We start from the raw sequence: 13,465 nt of genomic DNA on the forward strand, positions 1-13,465 counted from the left end.
AAAGGTGCCAACAAGCAGAGCTGTGGACTAAAATTCCTAGTCAACACATAAAACCTTGATGTGTATATTTATGTTTTGGCTTTAAGGGAATTTGTCTTTTATTTCAGTAAAAGAAAAAATATAGCTAGTTTTAAAATTCTCTTATAATTATGTGTAGTAATACTTTTAAACTTCAGGTTACAATTTAAAAACTTATCTTTCCTTTTGGTTTTTTGAGACAGGGTTTCTCTGTAGCTTTGGAACCTGTCCTGGCACTCACTCTGTAGACCAGGCTGGTGTCAAACTCACATAGATCCACCTGTCTCTGCCTGTTGAGTGCTGGGATTAAAGGTGTGTGCCACCACTGTCCCATTTAAGGAATGCATCTTAACAAACAATCCTAGACTATTTTCTCATAATCCTCTAAAGATTCCACACAGACTTCCTTGAAAAACCTTCTTGAAGAAGGACTTATGAATTCTAGAGTGGATGCCTGGAAATTGATGCCTGGCACATGAACTTAGTTCATAGTACGCAGAGCTTGGAGGAGGGGAGACTGTGCTTCTCCATCCTTTCCGGGTCATTCCATGCAGCATCTTGCTGCTTTCCTATACCACAGACTGTCTTCAGAGGAAAAAAATGCTCCTATAATTTCTCCTAACTTCTCTTCCTGAACTGAAAATACCAGAAGATTTAAACTATGATATTTATATTTTTATTTATGATGGTCAAAACATTGTATTGCTAGATTAAAAATGCAAACTTTGCTCAATGGCTGACATGCCTTGGCCAAATCTGAAGATTTATAATATGTGGCATGCTCATTTATTGACATAAAGGTTCAGACAACAGGATCTTAATATGAATGTTACTTCTTAATATCTCTAAATAATTATTCTATGAAGAAAATCAAGCTATATTTAGAATTATGTAAAATGTTTAGAGATGTTCCCTTTCAACTCCAATCTAGCCCCATTCTGCTCTATTATTACTGTGATTCTTTAATGAAATCTCTTTCCATTGGAAAATTAAGCCAACTGTAAATGTTCATGCCATAGTTATTTTCTATAAATTTGAGACATGGAAATCACTGGTTACTAACTTTGAATATGTGACCAATAGATATGGAGCAGAATCCATTCTTTGAAAACAACATTGACATAACCAATATTCCTAAGTTCTGTTTTATGGAGAGTCCAAAAACTTCAATTTGATTTTCAGAGTTACCCCAAGATATTTTATGCTATTTGTGGCTATCGTGAAAGGTGATGCTTCTCTGATTTCCCTCTCTGCTTCCTTATCCTTTGTGTATAAGAGGGCAACTGATTTTTTGGAATTGATCTTGTATCCTGCCACGCTACTAAAGGTGTTTATCAGCTGTAGGAGTTCTTTGCTGAAGTTTTTGGGGTCACTCATGTACACTATCATATCATCTGCAAATAATGAAAGTTTAACTTCTTCCTTTCCAATTCGAATCCCTTTGATCCCCTTATGTTGTTTTATTGCTATTGCTAGAACTTCAAGCACTATATTGAAAAGGTATGGAGAGAGTGGACATCCTTGTCGTGTTTCTGATTTTAGTGGGATGGCTTTGAGTTTCTCTCCATTTAATTTGATTTTCAATTGAAATAAAGATTATACTAAGTCAAAGGTGAGGGCAAAAAATAACCCAACAAACTAATTCTTCTCATATTTCAGGAAAATATACCAAGAAATCTCAGTTACTATGAAGACAAATATCTCTGGATAAGTACAGAAAATATTCCTTTTCTTTTTCAGAGATAAGTATCCAAGATGGGTGCTATTCTTCTCGAATTTGTAAGATATTCAAGCTATACTAACATGAATTTCCCCTAGAGATGTCATGAAGTCATCAGCTAAAGTATAGCTAAGCAGCTGGAGCAGACACAAAGTAAACTGTCTGAGCCTTTCGCCCTCTACCATCAGGATAACAATGGAAAATCGTTAACCAATATCCCATTACAGAAGTCAAGAAATGAGAGGATGAGAGAGTCAAATTGACAGCAATAAACTGCTGTTTCCACTTTCAACCTTCTTTCAACACCACCTTGTTTATTTCTAGATAAAAGTTTAATTTCAGCTGTTATCACTGAAAGTCCAGGCAGCCTAATTGCAAGAAACAAATGTTCTCTCAGCCTATCTGCAAGAGTCATCACCATATATGACACATTTGTTCCTTGTAACAAAGGCGCTGATAACATATTTACATCTATTACCTTATTCCAGAAATTACATGAAGGACTTGTACTCAAGGCCAGTTTACCCAACACCACTACACAAAGATGAAAAATAATGAACAACAAAGTACATTTGTGATATCATAAAATGTATATTATATTATCACAGCAATATGCAATATTCAGAGCTTTTAGCCAGAGATTCCCCCTTGTCTATAGCTGAAAGTGAGTGACAAAAAGCTAACAGCATCCCAAAATTAAGATATTTCAAATATCAACTGAGAGAACAATCAATCAATGAAGCTGATCACTTCTCAAACTGCACAAAGTAATTATTTCAGAAACAAAATTCATTTCCTCAAAGAATTCATCAGGTTAATAGTATTCCAATTTGCTATTAAATTAAATCTTATTAATTCAGTTAGCCTAAGAGGAGGTCTTAGGGAACCATTAGACTTGTTTAAAGGTAATCTTTTGGGGCCTGGAAAGATGACTTCACAGTTAAGAGCACTTGTTGGCCTTGTAGAGCAGCAGTGTTCATTCTCGAAGACCCAAATAGTTGTTCACAACAACCCGTAATTCCAGCTCCAGGGTTTCTTTTGACCTCTGTGGGCACCAGCCACACATATAATACACGTGTATATATGTAGGTAAAACACTCACACACAAAATAAAATATATAAATATAAAAAAAATAAAACTAGTGCATTTTGATTATTTCAGCCACATGATTCATCCACATGTTCTGTAGAATTTTCAGGAAGGAGTACAAAGCGTTATCAAAGAGATAATTTCATGTGTCAAAATCCTGATGAAGATTAAAAACTAGGAGATGTTACTCCTGCACAAACACTGTTCATCGGGAGAGAAAAAGCAACGGAAGTGACTGGGAACGGAGAACACAGTGATGAAGAGCAAAGGGCTTCCATTCCGCCAGCAAGCCTACGTAAGGGGCCCAGCAGTTCTGTTCTTTGCTTGCAGGAAAGTAAAGCTCAGTGCAACCTTAAACTCAATGCATTTCTAACCAAAGAATCCAATGACGGACTATGCTTGAGAATTTCCAGCTCTCTCTAAAGCAGTTCTCTGAATGAGTAAAGCAATTTTAAAGGCATCATTCTTGTTTCAAACAAGGGAGGAGGCTTGTTCCTCGCAGCAGGGTTTCCCTACTGCTATGCTGAGAAGAAAACTACACTAGAGGAAGTTAGCATGCTGGATTTGGGACACAAATCATACTTTGACTCAGTGTGTCTCAGTTTCTTCATCTACAAACAAGGATGCTAAGTGAAATTATACCTAGACTTAAATACTTCTCCAAATACATCTTTGAGAAAAGGAACTAATTCTACAATAGGAAACCACAGACTGAAAACGTGATCAAGTGTGTATGTAATCATATCAGCTATAAAACTCAGAGCAAAGGTTTTTAATTCTTTCTTTTTCTAATGGAAAATGTCCATTAGTGGATCCATAAATCAGCATAATGGATCCCCACAATCATTTACCAGAATAACTTGAACAAAGTATAAAATATGAAAATGCATTATGAGAAGAAAGGACAAATACTGTCTCATGACTCAGAAATTTATATAGATATATTCATGTGTATATACGCTGAGTGATAGAACAAATTACACTTTTATTCTCTAGCATTATCAATAGTGCTTATAAGTACCACTTATTTACCGTGTATCTATTTAAACTAGATGAGAAAAGCAGCTTTTACTTACCGATCGTGGGGTCATGATAATCTGGAAACTGGTGGCTTATAAACTGCATTGTCACTGCTGAAGAAGAGAAAACAGTCAGCCCTTCCCTATAAATTATTCATCAACATAGCCCTGCATTTTCATCTCTTCTGCTAAGTAGCTCTCCTGTATGAGGGACTACATTAATTATATGACATTAGCTAACACATGATAATGATGGTAATAACACTTAGTTACAAAAACAACAAGGTCTATACTATATATTTGTAGTAAATATGTTCAAAGCTTAAGTGTGTTTCAATACCTGGTGTAAGAAGAATATGACCTAGTGATAGAGCCTCTCAGTTAGCTCTGGTTAGTTGGTGGTTGTTAAGAAATTTTTTTTGGTCCCGAGTTTTATGATACTGACTGAATCTATGTCACCCCATGAGTGGTCAGAATCTGGCATCAAATTGAACAATGAATGATAGCTTAAGCAGTCTGTCACCTCCACCTGAAAGATTCGGTGCATCTAAACTGAAATGAAATACCCTCGCTCTGTCTCTAGAAATTGAGGAATACACATCTGTTTGCTGAAGTGAGAAACTGCCTCAACATATATCCTATGACAAATCCATTTAGCTGATTTAGGCTACAATGTTGAAAATATCCTTACATCCTCCCCTCTTACATCCTCCATACAATGATCTAAATATCCAGTTTACCTGAAACACCTTTGCAGTATATCTAGATGCCTTCTTTCTCAGCATCAGTTCAGAGTCTTATCCTCTTTAAACTGCTTTCTTTCTGTAAATTCGGACTTACAAGACAAGTCACAATGGTAGCCTAACAGTCATTCAGCAGCCTGTTTGTCACTGACGTCTGGAGTAAAGACCACAGCCTTGAAAACAGCATCAGCCTGTAGGGGTTTTAATGGCTATCCTATCCCTCAGGCCAAGTGTGTATCTTGTGTTCAAACCTTCTGAGCTAGTATCCGTGAACAAGCCTTTGCTACTTGTTCTAGAATAGCATCAGTGTCACTTCACCGGATCTCACTTTACAACTAACACTGAACCAGACTTATATTAACCCTCTTCTCACTGAAACCTCAACTTTAGAACTTTGGTGTTGTGTTTTTTTTTTTTTTTAACAACCCAGTTCCTGCAAGAATTTTGTTGATTCTGTTTAGAGAGACTCTTCCACCATTTAACACTGATGATCACTTGACTAGGAAATGTTCTTTCAGGAGCATCTAACATATTTTTTATTCCCAGTTGGTGGCACTGGCTTGGGAGGTTGTGAATATATTTTGAGGTGGAACCTAGATGGAGAAAACAAATCCCTGGAGGTGTGGCTTTGAGAGTGGTGTTTGTCTCCAGTCCTTTCCTAGCTCTACGCCTCCTGTCTGTCAGGTGAAGAACCAGCTCCTCCAACATGTCCCTCTCTGCAGTGCATCATGCCCCACTGTGCCCGTAGTTCGTGATCCTAGAGAAGCTAAGTAATAAGGTGAACCCAAAGAAAAACATATATAGGTCCTCCTGGAAATTGGAAGCAGACAATATCGCCAGGCAAAAGTTGGGAGCGTGGAGGTGGGGTAGGGTGGAGGGAAGGGGAGAGGGTAGAGAGAAGGGAGAAGGGGAGGATTGGGGAGAGCTTGGGGAGTGGGATGGTTGAGGTGGAGAAAGGGGGGATATGGGAGCAAGGAAGAAGATAAGTTAGTTAAGGGAGCCATTTAGGGTTGGCAAGAGCCTCTGCTCTAAAGAGGTTCCCAGGTGTCCAAGAGAATGTCCCCAGCTTGGTCCTTGGGCAGTAGAGGAGAGGGTGCCTGAACTGGCCTTGCCCCATAGCCACAGTAATGAATATCTTGAATATCACCATAAAACCTTTGTCCGGCAATGGATGGAGATAGAGACAGAGACCCACAGTGGAGCATTGGACTGAGCTCCCAAGGTCCAGATGAAGAGCAGAAGGAGGGAGAAGATGTGCAAGGAAGTCAAGGCCACGAGGGGTTCGTCTACCCAGTGAGACGGTGTGACTGATCTAATGGGAGCTCACCAAGGCCAGCTGGACTGGGACTGAACAAGCATGTAATCAAACCAAACTCTCTGAATGTGGCTGACAATGGGGGCTGACTGAGAAGCCAAAGATAATGGCACTGGGACTTGATTCTACTGCATGTCCTGGCGTTTTGGGATCCTAGTCTGTTTGGATGTACACCTTCCTAAGCCTGGATGGAGGGGGAAGGGCCTTGGACTTCCTACAGGGCAGGGTACCCTGCCTTATCTTGGACTTGAGGGGGAGGGGAAAGGGTGAGTGGGGAGAGTGGGAGGGAAATGGGAGGAGAGGAGGAAGTGAAAATTTTGAATGGAAAGTTCATAGCACTAAGTGCCCACATAAAGAAAACGGAGAAAGCTCACATTAGAGACTTAACAACACACCTGAAAGCTCTAGAAAAAAAGAAGCAGACTCACCCAGGAGGAGTAGAAGACTGGAAATAATCAAACTGAGGGCTGAAATAAACAAAATAGAAACACAGAAAACAATCCAAAGAATCAATAAAACAAAGAGCTGGTTCTTTGAGAAAATCAACAAGATTGACAAACCCCTATCCAAACTAAGCAAATGGCAGAGAGAGAACATGCAAATTAACATGATCAGAAAATGAAAAGGGGGACATTACCACAGACACTGAGGAAATTCAGAAAATCAATAGGTCTTACTACAAAAGCCTGTCTGCCACAAAATTGGAAAATGTAAAAGAAATGGACATTTTTTCAGATAAGTACCATATACCAAAATTAAATCAAGACCAGGTGAACAATTTAAATAGACCTATAAGTCACGAGGAAATAGAAGCTGTCATCAAAAACTTTCTTCTTAGCACTGCTTTCATAGTGTCTCATAGGTTTGGGTATGTTGTGTCATTATTTTCGTTGAATTCAAGAAAGACTTTAAGTTCTTTCTGATTGAGATTTTGTTAAATGACGTATGTGAAGAAGCTAACAAAATTCTTGAAGTTAGATCCTTAAACTTAATGCCAAAAAAGAGCTTATAGTTTTTCTCATCAAAATTATAGGCCAAGAAAACCCACCTAACCCCCATGACTTCAGAAGAACTCTGAAGCACGCAATTGTACAAAGCAGACCAAGAGGTGAGTGATCACCCAAACAGTTGGGAAGCTCACTCTCTAGGCCCTAGATACTGGGGCAAAATCCCAGCCCTTCCTGCACCTGCCTCAACTTTACTAGCCAGCCGGTAGCAAGCTTCCTGTAGGTATGCTGCTCCAACCCCCCACCCCCACCCCATCAATGGGACCCTGAAAGTTATAAATCCCGAAATCCACCCATTAACTGCAATGTCAGAGGAACTCTGAAGCACAGACTGGAACTGCACAGAGTAGACCAAGAGAACAAACCAGGAGAGGAGACCAAAAGAACCCTCAGCAGCTCCCTGAGACACAGACAGACAGCAGCTGCACAGAGCAGACCAAGAGCAACTCCCTAAGACACAGACAGCAGCTGCAAGGATTGGATCAAGAGGCAAAGACACTGCTGGCACCAAATGGAGGAAGACATGGGTAGGCACCAATGCAAGAATTTATTCGACAACCCAAAAAGCAACATGGTAACACCAGAACCCAGTGGTCATACAACAGGAAGACTTGATCATCCTAACTCAGAAAAAGCAGAAGAAAACTATTTTAAATATAACCACTCTTGAAAATGATAGCCACTCTTAAAGAAGAAATGAAAAATTCCCTTAAAGAAACAGAGGTAAGTCCAAGGACCACCCACCTCCATCCAGGTTTAGTAAGGTGAGCATCCAAACTGCCTAGGCTCCCCCAAAGCCAGTACGTGCAGTAGGATCAAAAACCCATTGCCATTGTTCTTGAGTTCTCAGTAGTCCTCATTGTCAGCTATGTTCAGCAAGTCCAGTTCGGGGGAGGGGGAGGGAAATGGGAGGCGGTGGCGGGGAGGAGGCAGAAATCCTTAATAAATAAATAAATTTAAAAAAAAAGAAACAGAGGTAAAAACAAACAAAAATCAGAAGAAATCAAAAAATCAAGAAACCCAAAGAAACTAAGAAACAACAATCAAACCAGTGAAGCAAATAGTTCAAGACTTGAAAAATGAAATGGATTCATTAAAGAAAACACAAACCAAGAGAATTCTGGAAATGCACAACCTGGGTAAATGACTGGGAACTACAGATGCAAGCAAAACCAACAGAATACAAGAGAGGGAAGAGAGAATCTCAGGTATTGAAGGTACTATTGGGGAAATAAATTCACAAATCAAAGAAAATGTTAAATCCAACAAATTGTTAACACTGGACACCACTGAAAAGACCAAATCTAAGAATAATAGGGATAGAAGAAGAAGAATTCCAGCTCAAAGGCACAGAAAATATATTCAACAAAATCATACAAAAAAACTTTCCCAACCTAAGGAAAGGTATGTCTATGAAGGTCCAAGAAGCTTACAGAACACCAAATACATTGAACCAAAAAAGAGTCCCCTTGGCATATAATAATCATAACTGAAAACTTACAAAATAAAGAAAGGATATTAAGAGCTGTAAAGGAAAAAGGCCAAGTAACATATAAAGGCAAACCTATCAGAATTACACCCGACTTCTCAATGGAAACCCTGAAATCCAGAAGGTCCTGGATAGATGTATTGAAGACACTAGAGACCACAGATGCATGTCCAGACTACTATACCCAGCAAAAGATTCAATCACCATCAATGGAGAAAACAAGATATTCCATGACAAAACCAGACTTAATCAATACCTATCCACAAATCCAACTATACAGAAAGTACTAAAAGGAAAACTCCATCCCAAGGAAACTAACTGCACCCACAAAAACACAGTCAAAAGATAACCTCACACAAGCAAACCCCAAAGAAGGGAAGCACACAAACTTTACCACCAAAAAATAACAGGATTTAACAACCACTGATCATTAATATTGCTTAATATCAATAGACTACGTTCACCTATAAAAAGACACAGGCTAACAGAATGGATATAAGAGCAGAATCCATCCTTCTGCTGTATACAAGAAATACACCTCAATTTCAAAGACAGGCATTACTCAGAGTAAAGATTTGGGAAAAGATTTTCCAATCAAATAGACCCAAGAGACAAAGAGGTGTAGCTATCCTAATATCTAACAAAATAGACTTCAAACTAAAATCAATTAGATGAGATGGTGAGCAACACTTCATACTCATCACAGGAGAAATTAATCATGATGAAGTCTCAATCCTGAACATTTAATCCATTTGGACTTGAGTTTTGTGCATGGTGATAGATATGGATCTATTTTCATTCTTCTACAGGTTGACATCCAGTTATGCCAGCACCATTTGTTGAAGATGCTTTCTTTCTTCCATTGTATACTTTTAGCTCTTTTATCGAAAATCAGGTGTTCATAGGTTTGTGGGTTAAAATCCAAGTCTTCTATTTGATTCCATTGGTCGACTTCCCTGTTTTTATGCCAAGACCAAGCTGTTTTCAATACTGTCACTCTGTAATAGAGTTTGAAGTTAGTGATGTTGTAGTAGGGAGTGGCGGGGCTGCGTCCCCGGCACCCGGTCACCCACATAGCTAGCTCTAGCTTATGCCCCGAAATAATTACACGGACACTGTATTCTTTTAAACACTGCTTGACCCATTAGTTTCAGTTTCTTATTGGCTAGCTCTTACATATCAATCTAACCCATTTCTATTAATCTGTGTAGCCCATGAGCTGGCTTACCAGGAATGATCTTAACCTGCATCTGTCTGGAGTGGGAGAATCATGGTGACTCACTGACTCAGCTTCTTTCTCCCAGCATTCTGTTCTGTTTACTCCACCCACCTATGTTTTAACCTATGAGGCCCAAGCAGTTTCTTTATTGCTTAACCAATGAAATCAACAGATTGATATATGACACTCCCCCATCACAGTGGGGTGTTGAAGTCTCTTATCATTAGTGTGTGGGGTTTGATATATAATTTAAGCTTTAGTAATGTTTCTTTTACATATGTGGGTGCTCTTGTATTTGGGGCACAGATGTTCTGGTTTTTTGGAACCCATTCTCGTTGACCAGATACCATGCTCAGCCTAGATATAGTGGGGAGGGCCTTGGTCCTGCCTTAAAGCAATGTGTTAGACTTTGTTGACTCTCAATGGAAGCTTTACCTTCTCTGAGGAGTTGATGGGGGTGGGGTACAGGGGAGGTGGAGGGAATGGGAGGAGAGGAAGGAGTGGGAACTGGGATTGATATGTAAAATGAGAAGATAAATTTTAAAAAACTATATGTCAAATATGATCTAAATTTAACATTAATTTCCTTGTAAATGATGTCTTTTCATTAAATTTCTTCACTACTAAAAATCTATTTGTCTAAGAAGACAAAGAACAAAGATTATCATTCAATTAAAATGCCTTTAAATAATTTAAACAAGAAAAATATGTTGCATAGTAAAAGTTTTAAATATTTATGTCTTTTAACATTTAGTGAGCCTCTGCTACATAGTAGAAGATGACCGTAGAAAATTAGTAGGTGCCGGGCGGTGGTGGCGCACGCCTTTAATCCCAGTACTCGGGAGGCAGAGGCAGGCAGATCTCTGGGAGTTTGAGGCCAGCCTGGTCTACAAGAGCTAGTTCCAGGATGATGCACCAAAGCTACAGAGAAACCCTGTCTCGAAAAGCCAAAAAAAAAAGAAAGAAAGAAAGAAAGAAAGAAAGAAAAGAAAGAAAGAAAGAAAAAAGAAAAGAAAATTAGTAAGTTCCATCTTTCAAATGTATAGAATCCAAGACATATTTTAAAATTACTAAATTAGAAAATTCAGACACATACATGCAGGAATAGGAAGGCTGATTGAAAGGTGTCTGGGTATAAACAGAATTATGAGAATACTAGTTTCCCACTTGTATTAAGGGGATGTCTAGTGTAGAGGGAAAATGGCTGCACTACAGTTCTTGACTTCCCATTCATGTCAAAGTGTAAACCAGAGGAATGGGATCCTTTCATCAAAGATGTCTCCAACACCCTCAGGCATCAGAGTGGTAAGAGAGTGAAGAGAGAATTCCTAGATACTTGCATGAGAAGATATTGGAGGAAATGTTGCAAATACTATATATAACTCTATATATTCCTCCATGTGCTTTTTGTGTCATAACTTGCTTATTTGCCAACCTTGTCTATAACGTAGCTGCAGTAAATATCAAGAGAAAAAGAAAATATATCTTGTAAAAAGATAACAGGCTCAAACACACAGGGTAGGGAACAAGGTTCAAGTGTCAAAGAAAATGTGAAATTTTCAAATTTAAGAAAATAACATGTCACCCTTTTCTTCTATCAAAGAGCAACAATTGCTTAACCCCATCTTGGTCTTCAGATGTTCTGACACCCTTTGAGTTTCTCCAAAGAATCCTTTAGAACTTTGTAAGCACAAGTATCTTTTACAAGTCACTGAATTCCTCAAGAAGCCATTACAAGAAATGACACTTGTTTACATTTCTGTAGATAGCAGACTATATACTGGTGATTTTATAAGCAAACTATTTACATGGGAGGTATATGAATTGCTGATTGTAATGTTCTCGCTTAGGTGAATTGAACAGCCATCAAGAAGATCAAGGAACAGCAACAGGAGACAAATCCTGCTTTGTGGTGTGATCACTCACACTGCTGTGATAACTGGTTTTCATTGATTTGTGGACAGAATGTATACGCTTGGAGAGGAAATTTGATGAGAAAAGTTGAGTCATTGACTGTAAACATAATACAAAAATTAGAAGTGAAGAAAAAGAACTTTTTTAACTAAGGCACTATCTTTTGGTTTCTAAGATTACTGCAAGTACTTTTTAATACCTGCATAGGGAACAAGGATATTCCTCCTCTGTAGATATGAGAATTTATGAAAAGCTATATACAGCATGAGAAAATATTCATAGAGTTTATATAAAACACTTCTGCTTTATTTGTGTTTTCTTAACATATTTTGTGTAACTGTAATGATTCATAAAACTTTATATTCAGTAAATACACAAAATGAGTAATGACCCTAAACAGATTAAACTTCCATACAATAATAGTAATAGATTTAAAACAATAAAAGTAAACCTATTTTATTTGATCTCTCCTTCCTATGAATGTCTTAATTTAAATTTTCATTTTATTATTCAGGAATTTCCATAATTTACTATTTCACTTTCTACTCAACCTTAAATCAACTGTTCTTCTTTTGCATAATGCAGGATTAAACCATCAAATTTACGTTTCTGAGAAATCCGACAATATCATATATTATCCTCCTTAGAATGTTAGCAGTTTATGGCCAGAGGCAGACTGTCAGTTATATAAAAGAAAAATCATAAAGAGAAAAGAGTTATTTTCTACAGAGTGAAACACAAAACAACAGAAAGTCTGCAGCGAAGCAGACGACTCATCACTAATTCACCTAACCACACCCACCCTTCGGATGGAATCTGATTACTTATGGAAAGCACTAGACTGAAGCACTCCGGATAATGATATAATCCAATAGCAGAGGCAGAGGACAGGCAGTCCCCACTGTCCCTTTGGGAACTGAAGGCCTGAGATGAGAAATACGAAACCAAAAGACTGACTACAAGGGATTAGTCAGATTTCTCTCATTTACAGGGTTTGTTAGGTCTTGAAAAAGTTACTTAAACCTACCTATTTTATTTTATTGTAAGCAAAAAAAAAAAAAAAACAATGGGTGGACGAAAGACAAACTAAAGCAGGCTCTAGATTATACATCCTGCCATGCTTCATTCTCTATTCTGTTACTTATCATTGCCACCACCAGCACCACCAGCACCATCATTACCATCATCATCTCTTCTTCAACTGCATGAGATATAATTCTCTCACCTTCTACTTCAGTCTCCATCATGTTATTCTTTTCTAGTTCTACTGGTCTTCTGGGATTCTTCATAACTCCATTACACCCCTCCCAAAGAGAGGACTTAGTTAATGCTATCTATGCCTAGACTACTCTACCTTCACACATCTGTGGGACTAGGTCTCATACATTTCATATGACTCACAGAGAGATTCCTTGGTAGGTGTTTCATTATCTCTAAATTTAAATCAAAATTCATTTGTTCTTTAAGGGGGAACATTCCTTCATTGCTGGTGGGATCGCAAACTTGGAAATCAGTATGGTGATTTCCCAGAAAATTGAGAATCAATCTACCTCAAGACCCAGAAATACAACTCTTGGGCACATACCGAAAGGATGCACACGCATACCACAAAGACATTTGCTCAAATATGTTCATAGTAACATTATTCATAATGGTTTCCAGGTTTCCAGAATCTGGAAACAATTTAGGTGTCCCTCAACCAAAGAATGAATAAAGAAGATGTGAGTAGTACAATGGAGTACTACTCAGTGGTTAAAAAAAAATGACATCTTAAAATTCGCAGGCAAATGGGTGTAACTGGAAAGAACCATCCTGAGTGAGGTGACCCAGACCCAGAAAAACAAACACAGAATGTACTCACTTATAAGTGGATATTAGATGTAAAGCAAAGGATAACCAGCCTACAGGTTGGTCCATGACCCCAGAGAAAC

General features: G+C 38.3%; 1 protein-coding gene across 1 annotated transcript in view; it reads right to left on the minus strand.

Annotated features, from left to right (window-relative positions):
- Positions 1–12,778, minus strand: part of LOC121441906 (GTP-binding protein Rit2-like) — a 243,639-nt gene extending 230,861 nt beyond the window's left edge. The window contains exons 1-3 of the mRNA XM_041643313.1: positions 12,676–12,778; positions 11,547–11,633; positions 3,905–3,961 (exon numbers count right to left, since the gene is read on the minus strand). Coding sequence (XP_041499247.1) covers positions 3,905–3,961; positions 11,547–11,633; positions 12,676–12,778 — 247 coding nt within the window. The remainder of the gene's footprint in view (positions 1–3,904; positions 3,962–11,546; positions 11,634–12,675) is intronic.
- Between the last annotated feature and the right edge of the window lie 687 nt (positions 12,779–13,465).

Source organism: Microtus oregoni, unplaced genomic scaffold (assembly GCF_018167655.1).
Source record: "Microtus oregoni isolate MIOR12 unplaced genomic scaffold, Mior012 000083F_ref0000379, whole genome shotgun sequence".
NCBI classification, from domain to species: domain Eukaryota; kingdom Metazoa; phylum Chordata; class Mammalia; order Rodentia; family Cricetidae; genus Microtus; species Microtus oregoni.